The following is a 24,679-nucleotide window of genomic DNA, read 5'->3' as shown; positions in this document are numbered from 1 at the left end:
TGGGATAGAGAATCAATCACATCAACAGAGTAAACATACTGCACATCACTAGGATACCTCATAGCTTCAAAAATGTTGAACCGAATCAACTCCCCATCAAACTCCATTGTCAAAGTACTCTCATGAACATCAATCTTCGTACGAGCTGTTTTAAAAAATGGTCTCCCCAACAACACTGGTGTAGAGCATGGAATAGATTCATCCTCCATATCAAGAATATAAAAGTCGGCAGGAAAAACCAACTCATTGACCTTAACCAAGACATCCTCCACAACACCCCGAGGATAAGCATTAGATCGATCCGCCAACTGAATAATCACCCCTGTTTCTTCAAGTGGACCAAGATTCAAGGAAGCATAAATGGATAATGGCATGACATTGATCGAGGCACCCAAATCCAGCATACACCGTTCAATTCTCTTATTCCCAATAGTGCACGGTATGGTAAAAGTACCTGGATCCTTACACTTTGGGGGAAGCTTCTTCTGAATCACCGCTGATACATTCTCCCCCACACTCACTTTCTCATCACCCTTCAGTTTCCTCTTATTGGTACATAACTACTTTAAGAACTTCGCATACCGAGGTACCTGCTTGATTGCATCTAGCAATGGAATGTTCACCTCAACCTTCCGAAATGTTTCCAAGATTTCCTTTTCAGCTTCCTCTTTCTTGGATTTTCGCAACCTACTAGGGAATGGTGGAGGGGTGATATGTGAGGTCACAGTGGATTTAGGCAAAGGGGCTGCTGTAGGCGGGTCATTCTCATTGGAATTTGTGGTTGGTAGTGTGTTTGGCACAGGAGGTGGTGATGGTACTTTAGGTGGGTCATAGGTGGTGCCACTTCTCAAGGTCACTGCACTAGCATTCTCTCTAGGGTTCTTTTCAGCCTGCGAAGGGAGTTTACCAGTATTATGCGTCTCACCCCTGCTCAAAGATGTTGCAATCTGCCCCATAGTGTTCTCTAAATTCTTCAATGAAGCTTGAGTCTGCTGCTGGAACTGTATAGTATTACTTGCAAGAGCCTTGATCAAATCTTCAATAGAGGACCCTTGACTCTGAGTAGGAGCAGGTGGTGGTGGTCGAGGAACATAATTCTGTGGAGGTCTCGATTGATAGGTAAACCCTGGTGGCATATTGGGCCCTGGTTGCGCAGCTTGTTGATTACCATAACGAAGGTTAGGATGATCACGCCACCCTTCATTATAAGTGTTTGAATATGGGTTGTACCTCGGTCTAGGTTGACCTGGAAATCCTCCAACGGCATTGGCTTCTTCAGTTGACACTTCAAAAATGGTAGGACAAGCATCAGTTGAATGCCCTACTAACTGACAAATTCCACATGGCCGCACCTGTTGGCCTAGAGCAAGTTGTTGTACCACTGAAGTCAGTTGAGCTATCTGTTGACCAAGTTAATTATCAACAGTAGTTTGCACCTCGTTAACCCTTCTTGAAGATGACATATGCTCCTGGCGAGTACCAAACTGTTGAGAGTTAGCTGCCATATTAGCAATCAAGCTCCTGGCTGCTGCAGGAGTCTTGTCCACTAGTGCCCCTCCACTGGCTGCATCAATCATACTTCTGTCCAACGACAGTAATCCCTCATAGAAATATTGAATCAATAGTTGCTCACTGATCTGATGGTGAGGACAACTAGCACACAACCGCTTAAAGCGCTCCCAGTAATCATAGAGTGACTCTCCCACAGCCTGCCTGATGCCACAAATTTCTTTCCTTATACTCCCCACTTTAGACGCTGGAAAATAACGCTCCAAAAACAAGGTCTTCATAGTGTTCCAGGTCTCCACAGTACCAGGGGGGAGATAATACAACCACTCCTTTGCTGAATCCTTTAGAGAGAAAGGAAAAGCTCGGAGTTTTATTTGTTCTTCTGTCATTGAGGCTGGCTTCATACTGGAGCATACAATATGGAATTCCTTGAGATGATTATTCGGATCCTCACCAGGCAGCCCATGGAACGATGGTAATAAATGAATGAGATCCGACTTGAGTTCAAAGTTCACATCAAGGGGTGCATATTGAATGCATAGCGGTTGTTGATCAATATCTGGCGTAGCCAACTCTTTCAACGTCCTATTTTGTGCCATATCTCTGTAAGATGTAATAGAATCGTCTGAATCTGAGTCGTGAGACAATAAGGGCACTTTCACAGGATCCACTTGATGAGCAAGACGTTGAAAGAGTGGATTATCAGTAATAGTCCGTGAAGTCCGAGAAGAAGATGAAGTAGCAAGATACTGTTTGATTGCCTCCAACCTGTTCTGAGTGTCTTCGTCAGACATATAACTCTGAGATGCCAAGAGAAATCAAGTTAGTAAGCGTAAACCAATATGAATAATAAAAAGAATTAAATAGTTCCCCGGCAACGGCGCCAAAAATTTGATGCGTGTCGTATGGCGTACCAAATTTAATAAAGATTTTGATTACACTATCACCAATTAATTTAGTACAATGGCAAATAGAGGTCGAACCCAAGGGAACTATATTCAATTTATTATTCACAAAGTTTAACAAAGTTAAAAGGAAAAGGGAATTTTGAAATTTAAAACTAATAAGACGATTAACAAATAATGATTTATAACGATTTTTAAAGAACAATTAAGAATTATTCTCCACCTCAAACAATCATGCATGAATATCAATATTGAACATTATTCCGATTCCCAATTAAACTATTAACCCCGTAGATAAAACTTAAGCAGTCAATTGTCCCAATCTCCCTATTACAATCAATCACGGCGAAGCGCTCAATAATTAACTCTTTTTACCAAATAACAAACCTATGAAACATATGATTCATTTAATTTAGTAAAAGCATTAAGAACAATGGAGATAGGTTAATCTAGGCAACAAATCAATTTAGCATATAATTCATTTAACCTAGGTTCTATCCTTCATCACAATCAACAACATATTTGACCATATCATCAATTGCAATTTATCACCAATACTTAGAACCCTAAACTATTAGGTGAATAGAAATTCTAAGATGATAATGAAATAATGTAAACCCTAATTAGTTGTACACCCTAACAAGGAATCACAAAATTCATAAGATAAGCATAGAAGAATAGAATCAATTTAATATGAAGGAAATCAAGAAATAATACTCATAACTGAAGTCAAACAATCATGTCTGGGTTTTGAATAACCCTTAACCTAAAAGAAACTAGCCAATAATCTTCATCATGATTAAAAACATAAACATAGATAAAGAATAATAGAGTAGGGGAAGAAGAAAACTATTGAGATGTTGATTGCGATCTTCCTTCTCCTCCAAAGCTCTCTCTGAGTTTCTCTCTCTAAAAACGTAAAATAAAAACCTAATTCCTGATTCTAACCCTAATCCCCTTTTACATCTCCCCTCAAATAATCAGAAAAATTGAATTTAAGTTCAAATTTAAACGCGTGTCGCGGCAGGCACTTTCCCTTGCCGCGGAAAGGAACTTCGAAAAAGCTTTGCTGGGCTGTCGTGCCGCGGCATGGATTTTCCCTTGCCGAGGCAAGGAACTCTCTGAATTGCCTCGTAGCGGCAGGGACTTTTCCTGTAGCGGCGAGCACTCTGCTGACTTGTCTCGTAGCGGCAAGGACTTTTCCTTGTAGCGGCGAGTTCTCTGCTTGATCACACTTTGATTCTTTTTCGATTTTTTTCTTCTTCTTTGACTTCACTCCACTAGTTAGAATCCTACAACATTATCATTTAACCAAAAACTCATAAAAAATATAGACATTATCCTCAAAAATGACGATTTAGTTTAAATGAAACAAATTAGCAAAACAATTCTAACCATCCCCAAACACACTACTTATAAACATAAAACCCTGATGAATACGAAGTAAACTTTATACAAAAATGTACTTATCACCCCGCCGGCCTAAGCGACAAAAATAGGGTAAACCCCTAGTCCCTCTGAGAACTCCTTGACCGTGGCGGTCAAGCGACCCTGTATGTACACAACATCGCCCAAGCTCTCCACTAAGGGTTGGGTGAGCTTCTCTTTCCCTTTACCTGCACCACAAAGCACCCATGAGCCAAGACCCAGCAAGAAAAACACAATAAAGCATGATATAATATCCACAACGATCATAATAACCATTCAGGACTATCAGTCCAAGCGAGTAGGTGACAATAGCCAAAAGTCACAATAATGAGCATCGCTCCCTCTAGCCATGTGATGATAGGGTCACCAGGGCTTAACTGAGAAGAAGTTCTTTCATAAGTTTGATCAGGACAGGTGCATGGTGATTAGTCACCAACATAACCTTCCTCTCGACCCTAGAGTCGAAGCTATGGACAACGTCCCCTAGCCATGTGACAAACGGTCACCGGGGTCATATACCTTGGCTATAGTCATCTGGTCGTAGACCAGGCAAGCGCTTATAAGTTCTTCGACCTTAGGGTCGGTCCCGCATTAATTCCATAGAGCTATTCAACGTGTGATCATCGACTTTAGAGTCGGTCCCTGACTAGTCAGTGTCATAACACAGGTAATCAGCATTCATTAGCATTTAATATGCAATCCACGTCCACATATATCAACCAACATGCCTCAATATCAAACCATGCATGTCATATACCTATACAGGGTGCAACTGTATTCATACACTGTTTTCTTACCTCAAGTTCGAGCGAGAAGTATGATAAGGACGACCCCTGAGAACGATCGATCTTTTAGTTCCTTAACGGTTACCTAATCACAACCAATTATAACCTCCATTATTGAGAATCTACATAAATAGGGTCTTAACCTAAGCACCACTCTCGGGACCTTAAAACATGCCCACACGATGAGTAGATTCGATCCCAAGCCTTAAGGATTGAAACCCCAAGTCAAAAACCCTTAAAAACACTCAAAACGGAACTTAGAAGGAACGGGGTAGCGCTACACCGCTCAACCCCTAGCGCCACAGCGCTATACTAAGAACCACCCAAGTGCCAGGAAGCCTCCTGAGGAGCGCTATAGCGCCCTAAGGTGGGCGCTGTAGCACTACCTCTAGACCCAATCTCCCCTGAACCGACCTTCTTCAACTCCTTCGATTCTAACTCGATTTCCAAGCTTCCAAATCCTATTCTTGATGCCAAATGATCCCAAAAACCATTCTAACACACCCCAAACATCACAAGCATGGGAACCCTAGCCAAAACTCCCAACAAAACCATGAATTCACTCTAGAAATCTCAGCTGCAAAACAAAACCAGAACAGGGCAAACCAGAGAAAACCACGGTTAGAAACTTACCCAAAGCTCGGCTTATGATGGTCTTCAATGGTGGAACACACTCCCAAACTCCTAAGGCTTGCTTCCCAAGCTTGAATCCTCAAAATTGGTTCAAAAACCACAAAGAAAGGTGAAGAGAAGAAGGTACGGGAGAACTCTTTTGCATACTCTGTTTTTCCACCACTTTCTTCAGCTGTCAAAGGTTATATCTATCCTAGAGGTGAAATGTCCATTTTACCCCTAGGTCATTTAATAGTTCCTAAAGACTCCCAAGGGAATATTTGGTACTTTCCTCCTATCTCGTTAATCATAATTAACGCTCTCTAATTCTCGCTATCCTCAATAATCTCAAACACCAATAATTCACAACCCGTTACCCTTTATCTCCCGGTAATGCTCTAATCATCAAAATCACCCCGAGACTCAACCCAAGTCCCGACACTTAAACCTGTTGTGACTAACCGCTAATCAATATTCTACGATCGTCTCATGTCGAATAGCTCGAACAAACCCACATCATAATGTGGTCTCAGCACATATCATCAACATGCATACAATTAACATTATATTATAATATAACTCTCATACACATGCATAAACACATATAATGGCATAAGTAAACAATTATGGCCCTCCCGGCCTATTAATCCAGCCATTAAACCATAATAGGGAATCCGGGGCGCTACAGGTTGGATGGTTAAGATGGCTCAAGTCCTTAAGCATTTAGGTTCAAGTCCTAGTAGTGTTCTATTTTCTTTTGTTAACACAAATTGTATGCAATTACACATATATATTGATAAACATATTAAATAAATATTACACGATTTTTTTTTATATAATTTGTATTCATATGCTAATTACTCATTTATATAATTTATATTCATATGCTATATACATTTATATAAATTATATTTCATTACTAAAAATTAAAAATGTATAATTAAACAATATTTTTAGAATTTTTTGATACATATTTTAGAATTTTTAGATTGTTATCTCAATTAAGAATTATCTAAAACAACCACACTTCTCAAACCATTAAATCTCAAAAAAGTGTTTTTGGTTTAGACGAGTTCCGATTGCGTGATTATATTGAAGGCAATTTGTTTTTTTTTTTTTTTTTGCAATTTGTGCAAATTTCACTATAAAAAATGTGGGACTGTATTTTTTTGTAAGTATTGGCCACTTGTGTTTGCATACAATTAAATATGAGTAATGATATGTGCATGCACTCAAGTGTTACATTTAATATAATTTTTTATAATAGTGAATTATAATTTTAATAAATATAATTGATTAGACTAAATTTTTGTTACTATATGTAATATTTATATGCATATTCTAAGTGCATATATCATCACTTAAAAAGAGAATACTTTATTTCCATTAAAGAATTTAGGAGAATGAATAAGATTGATCTCTCCGACTTTAGAGTCACTTATTTGAATTCCTCGGGTAAAGTGGTGCGTTTTTTCATTTAACATATTGTATGTTTTAAAAAAACATTAAAATACTTAGAATTTTTAAACTTTTGTTTGACTGTAGACCCAGCTGGTCCTATGCTGGGTTCGCCCCTAATTGCATTAGTCTCTAAAAAATAGAAAACATATGAATCGAGATTATAGGAACAAGTAAATAGAACTTTACGACCATGTCCAATACAAGATATAAATTTTATGCTAAATTTAGCACAAAAAATAAATTAATGCTATATTTGGTTCTATATTTGTAATTGTGCATTATGCTCCAATGTACAAAATACAAATTAACATAAAAAATCAATAATTCATTTAATATTTATTAAGAATATAGAAAAATTAATTTTTTTATTACCCACATTATGTACTTAAGGAAATTTATCATTAAAAAATAAAATAAAAAATGATATATGGTTGGTCATTAATTGTTAACTACTAAATTATAGTATTTAGTGGCAATAGAGTAAATAAAAAAGTAGTATTTATTGATGTGCCATTTTTGACCCATACTATATTTTGTGCTAAATTTAGCACAACTTTTTATATGTGCTAAATTTGACACATTTTTTGGAGCACTATTAGAGTTATACTTTTTATAAGATGTGCTAAATATAGCATTACACCAATTTTTTGACACTCTATTAGAGATGCTCTAACAAGTATTTTATTTGTCATAGCAAATAGTAATTATTGAAGCTTAATTAAATGAATATATTTAAAATATTGGAGATTTATTAAAAAAATTTAATAAGTCTGATCGAAACAATCATTATCGGAAAAAATATACACAAAACACATACAAAACATTACAATACAATGTGCATCTTTTGAGAATCTATATCTATATAAAGTTCGGTCTCAAAGAGATGATGTGAAACTAAAATAATTATAATAGATATTAATTAATACTATATAAAAATGAGTTTATATTTTTTTGGATCCTGTGTTTTGTCTCATTACTTGTTTGAACCTTGTGTTTTGACAAATTACTTTTTGGACCAAATGTTTTGTAAAATAGTTAAAATAGAACCTTAAACTCAATTTTGATGAAGAAAAAATTGAATATAACAACACAGTTTTTAAGCAGAATGATTTTATTTTTGTTCTGAATTGTTAGTTTGGTAAATTATTTGTGATTTTAGTTGAGAAAACATTGACCAAAATCAGGTTTAGGGTTCTATTTTAACCATTTTACAAAATATAGAGTCCAAAAAATAATTTGTCAAAATACAGGGTCCAAACAGATAATGAGACAAAATACATGATTCAAAAAAGTATAAATCCTATATAAATATATACTTTCATCAGCCGAATACTTCCAGTTTTGCCATCTTCGCATAATAGCAGTAATGGATTCTTCTCCTAGATTTTCCCTTTGGACTCGACGAGACCATCTTCACATTTTTTGTCATTTTGTTATCATTTTTTGCGTTGCTGCGTTCTGGACAATTATATTTTCTAGTATATATATAAATTTAGGTCTTAAGGAGGTGATATGAGCTTTAAAATTTCTTCAAATTACTTTGTCTATTTTATCATTTTTTTTATTCTAACTTTTTTGTTTAGAAAAAGTAGGAAAGTGAAAATAATTTAAAATTTAAAAATAATTAAAAATGTATATTTTTCCTTCACTTTTTTATTATTTATCAAAATAATAAAAAAATAAGTAGAAAAGTACAACATTTTGAAAATATTGGATATATTTATCACAAAAAAAATTGAGTATAAAAATACAACATTTTAAAAATATTTAGTATATTTACTAAAAAAAATAGGTATATAAGTATAATATTTTACAAACAATTAGTATTTTAGCCACCATTTACTCTATAATTTATGGTTATTAATAATTTCTCCAAACTAGGAAAAAATATCTATAATAATAATTATAATATATATATCAATTAAAAATATATAATTTATGATTATTAATGGAAAAAATATCTATAACAAAAATTATAATATATTTCAATTGAAAATATCTATAATATTAATTATAATATATATAAATTATTTAAAAAATATTATTTACTTAAAATATAATTATTTTGATAATTTTTTTTTATGAAGAATTGTGCAAAGTGCGGACTATTTACTAATTAATAATATAAAATAAAGACTTGATTGTATAAAATTATAGCATTATTAATCACACATTAAAAAATATGTAAATTTTACTCCAAAACAATACTTTTGATTATCCATTTATAAATCTATACAAAGTTAGATACCAAGTAATTGATGTGACATTCTAAAATTTCTTCAAACTATATCTATTTTCTTTTTTATTGTCTTTCTATTTTTTTGTTCTACTTTTTATAATATATGGTATTTAATTAATAATAATTATAATAGATATCAATTAAAATATATGAGAATATATTTATAACATCTTATCTCACAAATTACTAAGCTTACCATTATTCTTTACTATAAATAGAGTTGAAGTTCAATGGTAAAAGTAAGAGACTTGAATTATATAAATCTGTAGACAAAACTCTAATCATTTTTATCCATAGTGTTGCGAAAATTAAAGCTATGCAAGTACACACAGTCACAATTTGTAATAATTTCTTGGTAAGACTAAATATCGTTCCACAAGGATTGAATTATCAATTACCAGATAAATAATTCTTAGTTTCTATTTGGTTAACGAAAATTGGGTTTGTATCTTGATGATTAAAAACAATAAAACTACTAAAAATAATGCAAGATTATAAGAACACAAACAAGAATAAAATTTCAAAGATTTAAACAATTAGGGGTTTTAATTTCATCTACAATCCCTCCTATCAATCACTAACACAATATTAAAAACTCTTCTTCTTATTAAGCTAACAAGTTGTCAAAAGTATTTTATAATCGGATTAGGAATTAAAAACTCAAACCTAATTGTGAACTTTCTATATTTCTATGATAAATTCAACAATTAGGAGACAATGAATTCACAACCTAGATGCTACACAAATAACTTAGATGCTTTTGTTGTAGATTAAATCTATGCTGTTTCAATCAAATCTCTTGTTTAAATTTCACTTTTCAGAATTTCAATTCAAACACAAATAGATAATGAAATAAGATGGCCAATCATATTTCTTGCATTAAAATTAATTGAAACATGCTTAATAGACGAAGAAGAAAAATACTAATATATTGCATTAGATAATCAAAGGAGTTCAAGAGAATCCATTAAATCCCTAATAAAGAAATTAGTTCATATTCATTCTATTAAAAACATAAAAAACACTTAAGATAAACATAAGAATGAAAGGAAATAGAAAAAAAAAACTCTTTAGAACGAATTGAGATGCTTTGCGAGGTATTCTCCACTTCTGATTTTCGTCCCCCCTCTTCTCTCTGCCTCCCTCCTCTCGAAATTAGGTTTAAAACATAATTTTTTCTTCAGAAGCAATGCAGGCTGCGACCCAGCACTTCAAGTACCGCAACCCGTGTAAATTTAGGCTTTGCATGGACATTAGGCGGGCTGCGGCCCAACCCCTTCAGTGCCGCGGCTCGTGTAAATTTTCTGGGCAGACAAAGCCTTTAGCGCCGTGACCCTTTGTCACTACATCGCGACCAACCTTGAAAAACAGGCTTTCTGCCTTGGACTTGGTCACGGCTCAGCAACTTAGCGCCATGGCCCTTAACAACTTCTTCAATTTTTGTGCTTTTGGTCATGAAAATTCACCGAAACCATAAAATTGCTTGAGAATTCATCTTTTCACGAAATCAACACCAAAAAGCTAAGAGGGCGTTTGACACCTTAACTAAAAAATAGTTTTTTGTTTTTAAAAACTAAAAACAGTTTTTTGTTTTTAAAAACTAAAAACAGTTTTTTGAAAACAAGTGGAGGTGTTTGGCATTGTTTTCAGAAAACAATTTTTAAAAATAAAGTTACAAAAAATAGAAAATTTTGAGAACAAGAAAAATTTGTTTTCTGTTGTTCTCAAATTTTCTCACTTCTTATTTTTCATCATTTTTTCTTTTAAATAATTTTATGTCATTATTTATTACAAACTTTTAAAATATTTTTCTATTTGTAAATATATTTGTTAATTTTTTATTTAAGATCTAAAAAAAATAAAACTAATAAATTATTTTTAGAAAACATTAACCAAACACCTCTTATTTTTTGAAAACTACAAAAACAGTTTTCTGTTCTCATTTCTGAAAACACAATTTTGAAAACAAAAAACAGAAAACAATACTGAACAGGCCCTAATTTTCATCATTTTTTTGCCAATTTGCTCCAATTGCTATTTTATTTTATTCATAAGCTAAATCCTGAAAACAAACACAAACAAGCATAATATCGCACTAAACAATAGAAAAACTTAATAAAAGCTACCTAAAACACAACTTAAAAATAACACAAAACTAGACTCAACTCTAGTGAAAACATTGTATGTTATTTTTTATTAGCAATTCATTTTCAATTATTATTACTACTATCATGTTTACGTATTGTCACTTTTAATTTGCGTAACCACTTTTGCTAATGTACTGTTTTCATGCTATATCATTGCTCAGGAAGGACAGATGCATCAAATGTATTAAAAAAAATTACTTTTAAGGATAATGCTCTTTATTTTCATATCACCATGTGGTTATTAAGAAAAGAAGAAATTCTAGAGAAGACACTTAATAGTATTAAAAAAATGAACGAATCTTTTATAGTTTTAACCTTATTTCTTACTTTATTTGTTTTCTTATGCATTAAATTAATATAATACTATGATTTTTATTAAATCACGATTTATCTTATTCCTTACCTTATTGGTTTTCCTACACATCAAATTAACATAATACTATGTATGATTTTCATAAATCATGATTTACATTATGTCTTTCTCATATTCAATAAATATGATATTCGTGATTTACTCGAAATATTTATGAAATTCTTTATGTGATGTGAATATGTGTTTTTGGTATATGTTCAAAAATAAATATCTTATATATAAATACAATATATTTAAAATATGTTTTTAAATTTAAATAAGATATTTTTTATTAACTAATTTTTTAATAATTATATATGTATATACGTATATGTATAAAAATAAATATCTTATATGTATACAATATATTAAAAGCGTGACGAATCATTTTTTTATATTTTAATTTTAAATAAAGTAGGTTATATCTTTTAATAATTTTATATATTTTTTTAAAATGAAATTTTGATACTATATATAATTCCTTATATTATTCATAGAATAATAAAAATAGTATTAGGCTTGAAATTTGATAAGATTTTATTATTCAATATCATTAAACAAAACATAAATTTCTTTATATATATACAATTAAAAAAATTTGTAAAGATCATACAAAGCGCAGTCCTATTTACTAGTTTAAATAATAAAATAGTTGAAAATGAAGCATTTCATGGATAGGAAATTTATTATAAGAAAAAATAGTAAAATTTGAAAAAAAAAATATAAATTCCCTTATATTTGCCATAAAGAACTAACAGAAATGCATTTCAGAAAGAATAATCGAGAGAGGATACCTTAGTTAAGGCCAAAGATAATCGTACGTGGATCCAAAAGTCATTGAGGAAAATATTCAAGACCTTTATTTCTTTAAAATAGAAGAGAAGTGTCAAAATAGAGCAAAATTAAAATAGTCCTTACAGTAATGTATTTTGCTTTTTTTTAAAATTTATTTTTTCAATTTTTTTTTATACAGCAATGAATAGTAGCTTTTTCACATTTAGAGAATACTATTTATTGCTTAAAAAATATTTTATGAATTTGTTTAGTTTTTAACTTTTCTTAGTGTATATATAAATATTATATATATATTTAAAATGAATAAAATATATTAACAAAATAGAGAAGTTGTTATGTCATAATATAAAAGTTTGATGTAAAATAGAAAAAATAAAAAGTTAATAAAGTAGAAAAACTGATTTAAGTGCTACAATTACTTTATTTATATATTAGGGTATGTTTGGTTAGGAGTAAAGAAAACAATGAAATATGAATAAGAGTGAGAATAAGAATGGAATTGAATAAAATTTAATATAAATAATTTTTTTTTATTTGTGTATTGGAATGACTTTTTCTTATACTTTTGGATAGAATAACCACTCCACCAAAATGATTGAAAAATTATTACATTAGAATTAGAATGACACTACAAAAAAATGTAGTTCTTTGCCGGTAATAAGAGGTGTATCCGTCGGTAAAAAAATTATTTAATTAATCATTAGTAATTTTTAACACTTTTATTAAATTAAATTATTCAATTGGATAATGTTATTTAATAAAAAAAATTAAATTAAATTATTTATTTAAATAATGTTGAATCAAACTTTTATTATTTAATTTATTAAAAAATAAAAAAATAAATTATTACCAGATATATAGTAATTTTTAATTAATCATTATTAATTGTAAAAAAATTTATTAAATAAAATTTTCAATTTCTATATTCAAATAATTTTATACTAATCAAAAATCATAATCTACAAGTAAGCAAGATTAAAACAAGAAAATATCTACAAGATTCAACTTACTTTTTTTTCACTTAAATTATAAAATTAATTTTAGTCTATAATAATTGTTTTGTTTTAATTCAATATTGAGCATTAAACATACAACATGACATAATATTAGCAACCAAAAAAATCCCAGAGCACACAGTATAATATAAACAAAAATCCCAAATCACACAAAAATCCAACATCCAACACACTAATTTTAAAGCATAGCATAATAATGTACTTTAACTTATTAAGTAAAAATTGTAGTAAAAAAACTAACCAAAATAATATTAGTAAAGTCTAATAGCCACTTAGAACAAATGAACGAGACACTCCAAAATATTGAGATATACCTGAAAAGTTAAATAGGAAATCAATATTAGTGGTTAGTTTGATAATTTGAGAATAGAAAATGTAAAAAAAACTTAGATGATGAGAGAAAACTGAGCACGAATCAGACCACCGTGGTGAACGCGTGGCGTGGGGTCTGAAACTCCGGCGTGGTGTGGTGGTGGTGCTCGGACTGAGAGGAAAAAAAATTTAGAGAGAAGAGGAGAAATGACAGGGATGGACGATTCAATTGAATATATAACATTATCACCGGCGGATCCCTGCCGATATTAAAATCCTCCCGCCGGTAATACATTATTACCGGCGGGGCCAATGTAATCCGCCGGTAATAACAAAAAACCCGCCTCTTCCGATTTTGAAACGACCATTTTCTTCGTTTCACGGGCATTTTATTAGCGGTGGACTACCCACTGCTAATAATGGGTAAGTCCGCCACTAATAAAATAAATTAATTTTTTAATTTAATTTCCCTATTATTAGCGGCGGACCCAGTACTCCGCCGCTAATAATCTGTAAATTACTGACGGACTTTGTACGCCGATAATATTTCCGCCTCTAAAAACGTTTTTTTTTGTAATGTGAGATTTCAATGCTTTATAAACAGAATGGAAAATCTATTACTACAAACCAAAAACATCATGTTAGCGTTCATTTCCAAAGTAAAATTAAGCATATATTATCAAAATTCATACATGGAGTTTTTGTTTTAAAACAAATTAAAAGCGGTGGTTATTTTGTCAACTTCTATCTTTTATGATGCACTTTTTACTAATTAATGAGAAGTCATCATGTGGCTTTTGCGTCAGATCCTATGATCGTACGTGGGTTATGAAAGGGTTGTTATTGCCTTTCAATGATAAAATAAATACAACATTAAATCAACACAATGATATTTCATTAAGAATTTGTTATTGACAAACCATATTGCAAAATACACCGTTAAATTGGGCACATTTTTTTTCCTTTTCAAGTTTGTACGCTTTCCTAAATACATTTTCTATAAGTCTTTTTCCCAATCATCCAATGATATAAATTTTACATAAACACTTAGATATGTTAATCGAAAATTACTCTTTGATTATATCTATATGGGATTTAGAAGACATAGGGTGTGTGATAAGAAAAGAGAGTTGAATAAACATAACACAAATAAATTTGAGATAAGTAAGAAGAGAAATGTGATAAGAAAATGTTGAGAAAATGATGCCTAAATATATGTAGGTGCATATATATAACGCTCCAAAAAATATTCATATATCGGAGGGAGACTAATTTTACTTTAAAAGAAAATAAATACATGGACCAACTAAATTAATGAAAAAAGTACCTTATTTCTACTGAAATGGTTTTTCATTGCTCGACCTGAAGTTAGATGAGAAAGTAAAATAGCCTTATAGATTGAAGTCTTTCAATATTATACACACACACATATAAATATATAATTATATATATATTTTTATAAATATATTAACAGCCGGAACATTCTTATAGTTTCCTATACGTCTCTGTTTACAAAAGTTGTGGACCAATATTAAATCTCATCATAAATCACTAGTTTTGGGACATTCTTCCCTTGCAACTTTTTTTGATGTTCTTGTCGTATATATTAAAGGCTCCATTAAGTTTGATATAGGTAACTATCTGTTAAAAATGTTGAGCTAATATTTCGAAACATATAAGATATTTATCCGTTTACACAGGTATATATATAAATATATATACTCATACATTTAATATATCATGGTCCTTAACATTTGTGTTGTTCGTGGGGAATTATGAGCCACTTCTAGTACCATCGTGGTGTGTCATAAACCCTCATATATACGTATATTTATACTTATATTTATATATGCGTGTGTGTGTTGAGTCTTTGTCTTTGTCTCACTCCATAGGCATTTGAACTGTTTTTGTCTTTCTTTTCTGTCTCAAAAATCAGAAAAGGTCACAGGCATGGGAAGAGCACCGTGTTGTGAGAAGCTAGGGCTAAAGAAAGGAAGATGGACAGCTGAAGAAGATGAAGTGTTGACCAAGTACATTCAAACTCATGGTGAAGGCTCTTGGAGATCTTTACCCAAAAATGCAGGTATACACACACACACACACACACTTACATATCTATATATGAATACACTACCAACAAAACATAAAAGCCTTTTCTTTTTGTTACACTGTACTGTATGAATTTGACTATGTATTTCAAGCAATATATATATATATATATATAACTGATAATATCCATTTAAAAAAAAAAAAAAAAGGATTGCTTAGGTGTGGGAAGAGTTGCAGATTGAGATGGATAAATTATCTGAGGGCTGACTTGAAGAGGGGCAATATCACTTCAGAGGAAGAGGAAACCATTGTCAAGTTACATAATGCTCTTGGTAATAGGTATGTTTCCTCTAACAATGTTTTTATCTTTATATTAATGTTTTTAAGTATGCAATATATTAATGCTAGTGCTATTGGATGATAAAACTGTCTGTAATAGTTATTCTTCGATAAAACTTGGCCCTTTATTGCTTCCACTATTGAAAGATCACCTGATAGTACTATATATCAGTCATATATTATCGGTATATATATAAACAATAATACTATTTGAGTTGAAAATAAACACAATAACCATGCATGGTTTCTCTTCAGAAAGTACTATAGGCATGTTAATTCAGATTACTTTCCCATACATATATATATATATATATAAATATTTATAGATGAGAAGAGTTGACATTCTCATGGTTTTGCTAGAATATATATAATGACATTTTTGGAATACTGCTTTAAAGTTTTTGTTTTCTTTCCATAGCAATCCACCAACTGTTATCTACTAATAATAAATTTTATCAATTATAGCTAGTTAGGACCACAAGCAGCATAATATATAGACTTGGCCTTTGTACATACCACACACTCTTATATTAGTATTATATTAATTAATTAATTAAAGCTACATTAATAATGACTGGCCTTGATGAACATTAATATTATTGTTGTTACATTTTATTTTAACCTTGATATTTATATATATATATATTATGAAGGTGGTCAGTGATAGCCGAACATCTACCTGGGCGAACGGACAATGAGATTAAGAACTACTGGAACTCTCATTTGAGTCGAAAACTTTACAGTCTCAGCAAGCGATTGGGAAATGATTCATCCTCATCTCAAACCATCATCATCCATGATATGGAAAAAGTACTAGCTTCATTTAACAAGAGGAGAGGTGGTCGAGGTCGAACAAGTAGATCATCCTTGAAAAAGAACAAGAATAATAATACAAACCAAACAACAGCCGATCATGATGGTGATGATAAGGTAGTACTACTTGTACCAAGTAATACTACTACTAGTAGTAGCAGTACTATTGCTACTACTACTACTACTACTGTAGAAGAAGTCAAAGACAGCAAATCATTTGATCAAGCAGAAGAAGAGAATAGGGAAAAGCATGTCGTTTTACCTACAACTGAGGAGTTATTGGGACCAAACGAGGGGCTTGATAGAGAAGTAAATCGCTTTAGTCATGGTGTTGAAGATGGGGTCTTGGACAGGCCACCAAGTGGGAAGAAGAACTTAAACAATGTGGCCGTTCAACTAGAGGAGAAGGAGAGCGATGAGAAAACGACATGCGTTTTGAATAGTACTGAAGCAAGGGAGAGTAGTAGTACTGTGGAGCATAGGGAGGAGTGGCACACTTGCATCTCCTCAGCAATGCATAGTGATAATATTAATAACTTATCAGGGTTTGATGATGAGGGAATATGGCTCGATTGGAAGTGGGAAGAATATGTTGAAAGCCATAATAATAGTAACAATAATCTTAGTTATTATTATTATGATTGTAATAATGATAGTAATGGGATATGGGATGAGTACTCGTCGGATCAAGAGGGAGAGAGAATGTTTTCTTTATGGGAAAGTGGCAATGGATTGAATGACACCACATGCAAGTAAACTGTTGTAGTTGTTGTTCTTGTATTATAGTTTTACGTACGTATAGTGTGATTGGATGAGTTGAAAATGTTACTTTATTTATTGCTCACTCTAATTTAGAGGTAGTTAAGTAGTGTTGAAAAGGAAAAACAAAGAAAACCATTACTAGTTTCAGTATTGATTTTCATTTGCTTTCATTATTATTTATTACTAATGACATGCCTCAATCATGATATGATATTTCCAAGTTCAAATGTTGTTTGTGTACTTTAGGCGTTTGAAGACAAAAGCAAAAATGAAAGAAAGCGACTAAAGTCTGTACATGCATTTGCATAGTCAGTTTTATAAGATTGGCCTCTTCAACTTTGATTGTCCTCTCATAATATCACCATAACAATGACTAGTCTATATGCTTTTTCAATATGCATAAACACTACATCCAGGCATTTATACGTGATGCCTACTTCGCAAAGATTTTTTTTAAGAACCCACTTTGCAAGATGTTAAGAAAGAATGTTTGCTCGCATACCTGATTGGTAGAGAGCACATATACTCATATATATGTTTGGCAAACCTTTTCTAATACTTACAATGGGTCTTTGAGGCTCGCAAATGGTTGAATAGTTTTATGTAAATAGTTCTGACATAACAAAAATTTACCACCCACTTTTTGTCTAAGTAAATATATAGAGCTTATAGAGTGATCACAAATTTAATCACAAAGATCATTAATAACTCAGAATTACAAATCAAGAATCCAAAACTTACAAGATCCGCAAGAGAGCAAAATGAGCCTACGCTTGTTGGAATAAGAATAGCAAATAACCAAGGCACTAAAATTGTAACATATCAGCAACTATTTCATCAATCAATGAATCACATATTTGAGCTTCAACCTCCACTGCCAATTCAAATTCGTCAACTTCAAAGTCTAGCCACCTTCCATATTGGCTGCTCATGTCCTTGTCCACAAGCTCATCTACCATTGAATCTCCCATGCTTTCCCAACCTGAAATTTCCTTGTATACTTCTTCAGCCAGCCATTCCTTTCTTCTCACCATTCCCACTCCTTTCACCCACATTCTGTATCCTCCGCCCAAACAACACCTGTATCTCAAGTCCAAGCATTCACCAACACAATCGAACAACACCTTCCTTCTCATCTTAGACTCACAACCATCACGGTCCAATGGTCCTTTTCTATTCTCCAAAACATTGAATAGACGAGGGTTAATAAGATCACGCGAACGGCCCATCGCAAAGTCATTAAACATTGACTCTATGTTACACAATATCTTCCTCACATATTCTAGTTCCCACTCTGTTGTTTTCGAAAGATCTGTCATGATCAATGTGGCTGCACGCTTTTTGGTTAAACTACCAGTTGAGGTAGAAGAGGCTGAATCTGACAGCTCCGTATCAGCTTCTAGTGGGTGGAACTTCTTCAAAAAACTCAAACTACTAGCTTCTTGAGCTTGAACAGATGAGCACAGCTTGCTCCCTGAAAATACTATGATAATCTGAGTAAAACACCTTTGCAAGTACAAAGCATCTGAAATATTACTACATAGGAACACCTTTCATTTGGGAAAATAAATATACCTTCTGTACTATTACTATCTGTAGTAATCGAAGAGTTGCAACTTTCATTTGAAAATGAAGATTCCAGGATAGAGACTGGAGTCACAGGACTAGGATGCCGGCGGCCATTGTGCAACTTCCCAGGTTCTAAGTGATTGCTTCTATAATCATCCATCTCACCATCCCCCTGAGAATATTATATTTGTTGCAACTACAATTAGAGTATATGGTGCAAAAGTATGTCTGACATGTGTGTTTAAAAATAACAAAATTTGCTCTGACTTTGTAAAATATTTGTTAATATAATATAATATAAGTTGGCTTATAAAGAGAAACAATGTAAAGGATCAGGACTATATAATATACCTGAAATTTCGGTTTAAAACTAGACATAGGAGGACGACTGGTTGAAAATTGAAAGTCAAATTGGCCACCAAATTTGTCATCGACCAATAACTGTTGATCCTTTTGCTCATTTATCTTTGGTGTTGATATCTCATTTTCTAAATGTGACCCAGAACTTGAAACTGACACTCCCTTGACAGAGTCACGGCTAGAAGACTCGAGTCCAAAAGTTAGCTCCCTTAACTTTTCTTCCAAAAGCATACTCAAAGCATCACCTCCTATGACATTGTATCCCAACGAAGATAATTTCATATTCTCTGAATCAAGCAACATCCTTTTAACTTGATGGTCCCCAGAATAACTATTTTTTCTCTGTCCAAGCTGACCAGAGATCTCAGAACCAGGCACTGTTCTTGTAAGTGGGGCAGTGAATGTAAAAGAAACAACATCCATGCCCTTCCTTCGGCTATCTTCTGCCCAATTGTGGCAACCATCAGTGGCAGAATTGGATTTTACTGGCTTCTGGTTTTTGGCATTCAAACTTTTGTCATCAATCTGATTTTTATTGAAATGAAGGTCCCCATCTATTGACCTTTTCTTTCGAGGGACATTTCTATTGTTAGAATAAGGAAGTTCCTTTTCACCTTCTACTGTCAAGCTTGACTTCCTGGATCCTAATTTTGAGCTCCCACTACTTCTACTCGATCCTTTTTGATGCACAGAATAAGAATCGCGGGACAGTAGTTTCCTACCCTGTGAGTTTGAAACCAGTGGCTTTGAAAGTGAATTGTCTTTATCAATTAGACAGTTCTGTTTCTGATTATTTTGCCTTAGAACACTTGAAGGATTTTGTGAAGAAGATTTCTTATTCAAATTCTTTTGAGTATTCTGTTGGCTTCGAAAGGTGGGACTTGACTTGTGCTCACTCTGTTGTCTCGGGGGCACTTCATTCCTAGAGCTATTTAAGTTGAGACCTTCTCTTTTCTGAACGTTGACCTTTGCTTGTATAGCAAGTGAAATAGACTTTCCTTTATTCTTTAGGCCAGAAGAACCTTCTTCTTTATCAGAGGACATCTTGAAAGAAGTATCAACAGTTCCATTCCAGCTCTTGTTCATGGATTGTCCCTTAAGATACTTGGCAGCATTTGACTCAACTGGCCTTTGAGATACTTCAGCAAGCCTGGATGTTCTATGGGCAGCTTCCACTTTCTGTTTTAGGTTTTGTACTTTCATGGTTGCCGATGAAGAACCAAGAAAAGGAACTTTTTGTGTGGCCTCCACCTTTTCTTTAAGAGCGTGAACCTTCAAGGGTATGGAAGAAGATCCTATCAGTGGCATTTTGGCTTTGGTGGTAGCTTGAGGTCCAATAATTTTTGCTGCAGCTTCCATTATGTGAGCCATATTATTACTTGAAACAAACCCAGGACTCTTGATAGGAGACAAAAGTTTATGATGCGTAACTGGAATTGACTTAGCAGATTTACGGGGTAAAACTTCAGTTTGGAACTTCTCAATTGGCCTGCTTGGTGTCTTCTTGGGATTCGACTCAACTAAATCCCTGGAATTTTTGCCATCATCCTTTCTAAGCATGTTTCCAGAAAACATCATCTGATTGTCCTGGTAATATTCAAAATTTCTTCTGTGGTAATGAGCATCTTGAAGAGACTGAGTATCAAAATACGGTGTAGAGTAGGGCTCTTGAAAATTGGAAGTAGGCAAAGAGTCCAACCCCATTAGCCTGGCTACTACACTAGGAGCTCTACTTCCATATCCGTCTTCATCCGTAACTGATGAAGCACCACTGTACTCACTACTGCATTTGAAGCTTGTCCCTACTCCAGTTTCATCTTCATCTACCTGCAAAACCAAAGAGCACTTACAATCTTAGATTCAATCAACAGATGGAGAAATGCAACAAAAAGAAATGATAGCTGGCTAGCTGCACTCTAACCAATGATAGCCGAGTTGTTGGCAAGTTCTCATCACTTTTCTTTCCCTGCTTTGATTGCTCTGGTAAAATGAAAGGAAAAGTTATTATAACCTAAAACCACCAAGAAGAACCAAGATTAAGATACTATAAAACGAAAGCAAACAAGCAGTTGTCGTCATATGCATATTGCATACACTTGTACCTGGTAAATCCAACTTGTTTGAGAACAACTTTTTCCGCGATTTTGCAGTCCAGTCAAAGAGATGAAAGAAACCACCAACATAACCGGCTCCATTTTTTGAACCTTCTTTGTCAAACCCCATCTTTATTGAAGCAGAAACAAGGCTATTTTAACATTTATCTATCGCAGTAGAGGCAATTAGACACACATTCTGTTCAACTAGCAACATTTGTCTGCAAGAGATCCAATAAAAATAATCATAACCTCTAATTTCTTAGCATATATTGAACCATTTTTCTAAATATGTTCAAATAAAAAAACACTTAATGCATTGATAATTAATTCTATTGAAGTAGAGTGTTCTATGACATTGAGCATACAGATCATAAACCCATCAATAAGACTATCTACTTTGCCACACCTCTCTTTCTTTCTCTAAAGCACAAAACTTCGTAAATCATAGAAGGGGATCAACACAGAGCACTAACTCATTCTATCTGATCCAAAGTTCAAAATCAAGTGTATAATAGAGTACAAAGTACCATAAACCCTCAAAATGTTGTTAAAAAAATTGAGGGAGTAAGAGAGAGGCTTGCATCTTCTATGCACCCCAAAAGATAAACTTCCATTACAACATTTCATTCCAAGAAACGTAAATAATTCAAATCAGCCACATAAGTACCAGACTTCCGAGGAAGGAGTCTTAACAGACAATGTAATAATCAACACAGAGCTACCATTGTCCCATATTATATCTGGGAATATCCAAACAGAAACTGTGACATCCCAAATGATCCATTCAAACAAAAAAAAGTTAAAGACCCAAAAAGGAAAAAGAAAAAAAAAAGCAAGAAACTTACGTGAAATCAGGGATCAATGCCAGCTAACTCGTCTCTATCTCCCATAAACGCACCAAAACTTTCTGAGAGTAAGCTTCAAAGACAAAGATAACCCAACAATTAAAATTCACAGACGATCTGAACCCCACTTATCAAAATGGAAATTTTTTGATACCCTTTTCTTCATCCAACATTTAAGAGAGATAGAGAGAGGGGAGGGAAAGATTCTCACTGTGTATATAGTAGAAGAGTGAGAGAGGCTTATAAGTTCAAGCAATAAATGAAGGACAAAAGAATGAAATTTGTATTTTTAAATTTTTTTTTTTTTTGGAATTATAAAAATAATAATTTTAGTTTGAAAAATAGTTATTGCAAGAAAAGGATAAAAAAAAACTATAACGTCTCTTTGGAGAGAGAGGGGGCTTCATTTCAAATTCCAAACGGGACTTCTCGATCATGATAAAATTACCGAGAGTTTTATAATCCTTAAAATCAATGTCTAATGATATTGTGACACGTGTTTCTCACTGGCCTTTTAGTTTGTCTGTATGTCGCCGCCGTCAGCGGCCTAAATTGTAGGAAGTAACATGCCACGTCTGCATCTAATCTATCTGGTGACTGGTCGTTTTCAAAACTATTTCTGTCGTTTCAATAGGAAAAACGATATGTCGTTTAGTTTTAGTAAACGTTGTCCTCTAATTACTTATCTGGACCTTGTGTTTTAAAAATTTATTTTTGGACCCTATATTTTGTAAAATAGTTCAAATAGATCTCTAAATTCAATTTTGATGAAGAAAAATTTGAATATAACAACACAATTTTTAAGCAAAATTATTTTATTTTTGTTTCGAATTGTTGGTTTGTTAAATTATTTGTGATTTCAGTTGAGAAAACTTTAACTAAAATTGGGTTTAAGGTTCTATTTGAACCATTTTAAAAAACATAGAGTCCAAAAAATAATTTGTCAAAACACAAAATCAAAACAGATAATGAGATAAAATACATAGTCCAAAAATATTTAAACCCATGATTCTATAAAGTTATATCTTTGGCATCATTGTCTTTTTTTTCTTTCTTATTTTATTGAATGAGCACATTTTTTTTACATATTATTTGTGCATATAATGATAGCACAATTTTTTAACCATATAATTTATTTATTAAAAAATATATTATATTATATTATATTTGCACCCAAGAATATATATATAGACACTCCATTAATTAAAATAAAATTTTAAATTATTTATAACTTTTTTTTCAATACTTTTTTTTGACATTCTTTATTTTTTTTAATTTTAATATTTTAATTTTATCTTGTTTTCATAATTAAAAAAAAAACTCTTATTTTAACAAGTTTTTATAGTTTTTTTTGTTTTAATATTTAAAATATATATTATTTATATGTATTTTTTAGAATATAAAAAAGAAAAAAAATTGAATAATGTAAGCATAAGTTGAAAACAAATATCATATATTAATTTTTAATAAAAATGAGGTGTATTAATCAAATTTTTGGGTGCAAATATAATGCTCCTATTAAAATTGGGACCATGCGACTTATCATTTCATAGGTGGTTATTGGTTAATAAAATTAACACATCATTGTGTGCACAAATAATGTGTATTAAGAGTGCGTGATTCATGTCGTATATCGTATCAAATTTGTATTAATGTGTATTAATGTGTATATTGTATCAAATTTACTAAAGATTTTATTTTCAGTATTACCAATTGCTTAGTATAACAGTAAATATAGGTCGAACCTACGATAACTATTGATCAACTTATTATTCAAAATAAAAACAAAAATTAAAAATGAGATTTTCTTTCATAATTCAATAACATAAAATAAAGTAACAAGCAGAGAACAATTGATAACTACGATTTTAAAGAAGAGTTAAGAATTATTCTCAACCTTTAACAATCAATCAATCAATAATAACAAATATTATTCATTATTCTCAATTAAACTATTAACCATGTAGATAAAACTTAAGCAGTCAATTATCCTAGTTTCCTATTATAATTAATTAAAGCTAAGCGCTCATTAATTAATTATTTTTGCCAAGCAATAAACCCATTAAGCATGCGATCTATTTAACTCAGGAAAAACATTACATTTAATCTAGACAATAAATTCATTAAACATGCCATTCATTTACCTATGTTCTATTCTTCATTACAATTAAAATACTCGTCACAATACTTAATTGAAATTTATCACTCTACTTAGAACCTTAGACTATTAGGTGAATAACAATCCTAAGATGATAATAGAACAATATATCACCCTAATTAGTTGG

At 32.1% G+C, this 24,679-nt stretch overlaps 2 protein-coding genes across 3 annotated transcripts; one reads left to right on the top strand and one right to left on the bottom strand.

Annotated features, from left to right (window-relative positions):
* The first annotated feature begins 15,308 nt into the window (after window positions 1-15,308).
* LOC133819460 (myb-related protein 330) lies at window positions 15,309-17,751 on the top strand. The gene is made up of 4 exons (XM_062252724.1): window positions 15,309-15,361; window positions 15,498-15,644; window positions 15,820-15,949; window positions 16,603-17,751. The coding sequence occupies exons 2-4, from the start codon at window positions 15,512-15,514 to the stop codon at window positions 17,516-17,518; spliced, it is 1,179 nt and encodes a 392-aa protein (XP_062108708.1). The 5' UTR covers window positions 15,309-15,361; window positions 15,498-15,511; the 3' UTR covers window positions 17,519-17,751.
* Window positions 17,752-18,206: 455 nt separating this feature from the next.
* On the bottom strand, window positions 18,207-22,667 carry LOC133819459 (uncharacterized). Of its 2 annotated transcripts, none has more exons than XM_062252722.1 (6): window positions 22,395-22,667; window positions 21,556-21,767; window positions 21,375-21,433; window positions 19,445-21,280; window positions 19,100-19,265; window positions 18,207-19,007 (listed from the first exon to the last, which is right to left on the bottom strand). In XM_062252722.1, exons 2-6 carry the CDS (start codon window positions 21,674-21,676, stop codon window positions 18,331-18,333), a joined length of 2,859 nt encoding a protein of 952 aa, XP_062108706.1. In that variant the 5' UTR covers window positions 21,677-21,767; window positions 22,395-22,667; the 3' UTR covers window positions 18,207-18,330. The 2 variants fall into 2 exon arrangements, with proteins under 2 accessions (XP_062108706.1, XP_062108707.1); XM_062252723.1 differs by having other exon boundaries at window positions 18,207-18,998; window positions 22,395-22,665.
* Window positions 22,668-24,679: the final 2,012 nt, after the last annotated feature.

Source organism: Humulus lupulus, chromosome 2 (assembly GCF_963169125.1).
Source record: "Humulus lupulus chromosome 2, drHumLupu1.1, whole genome shotgun sequence".
Classification (NCBI taxonomy): Eukaryota; Viridiplantae; Streptophyta; class Magnoliopsida; order Rosales; family Cannabaceae; genus Humulus; species Humulus lupulus.
Note: the sequence above shows the minus strand (reverse complement) of the source record. Positions and strands in the feature narration are given on the sequence as shown.

Coding starts and splice junctions, on each gene's coding strand:
- LOC133819460 (XM_062252724.1), top strand. CDS start 15,512: ATGGGAAGAGCACCGTGTTGTGAGAAGCTAGGGCTAAAGAAAGGAAGA. Junction 15,645..15,819: donor ATCTTTACCCAAAAATGCAG/GTATACACACAC, acceptor AAAAAAAAAAAG/GATTGCTTAGGTGTGGGAAG. Junction 15,950..16,602: donor CATAATGCTCTTGGTAATAG/GTATGTTTCCTC, acceptor TATATTATGAAG/GTGGTCAGTGATAGCCGAAC.
- LOC133819459 (XM_062252722.1), bottom strand. CDS start 21,676: ATGGGGTTTGACAAAGAAGGTTCAAAAAATGGAGCCGGTTATGTTGGT. Junction 21,434..21,555: donor AAACAAGTTGGATTTACCAG/GTACAAGTGTAT, acceptor TCATTTTACCAG/AGCAATCAAAGCAGGGAAAG. Junction 19,266..19,444: donor GTTTTAAACCGAAATTTCAG/GTATATTATATA, acceptor TAATATTCTCAG/GGGGATGGTGAGATGGATGA.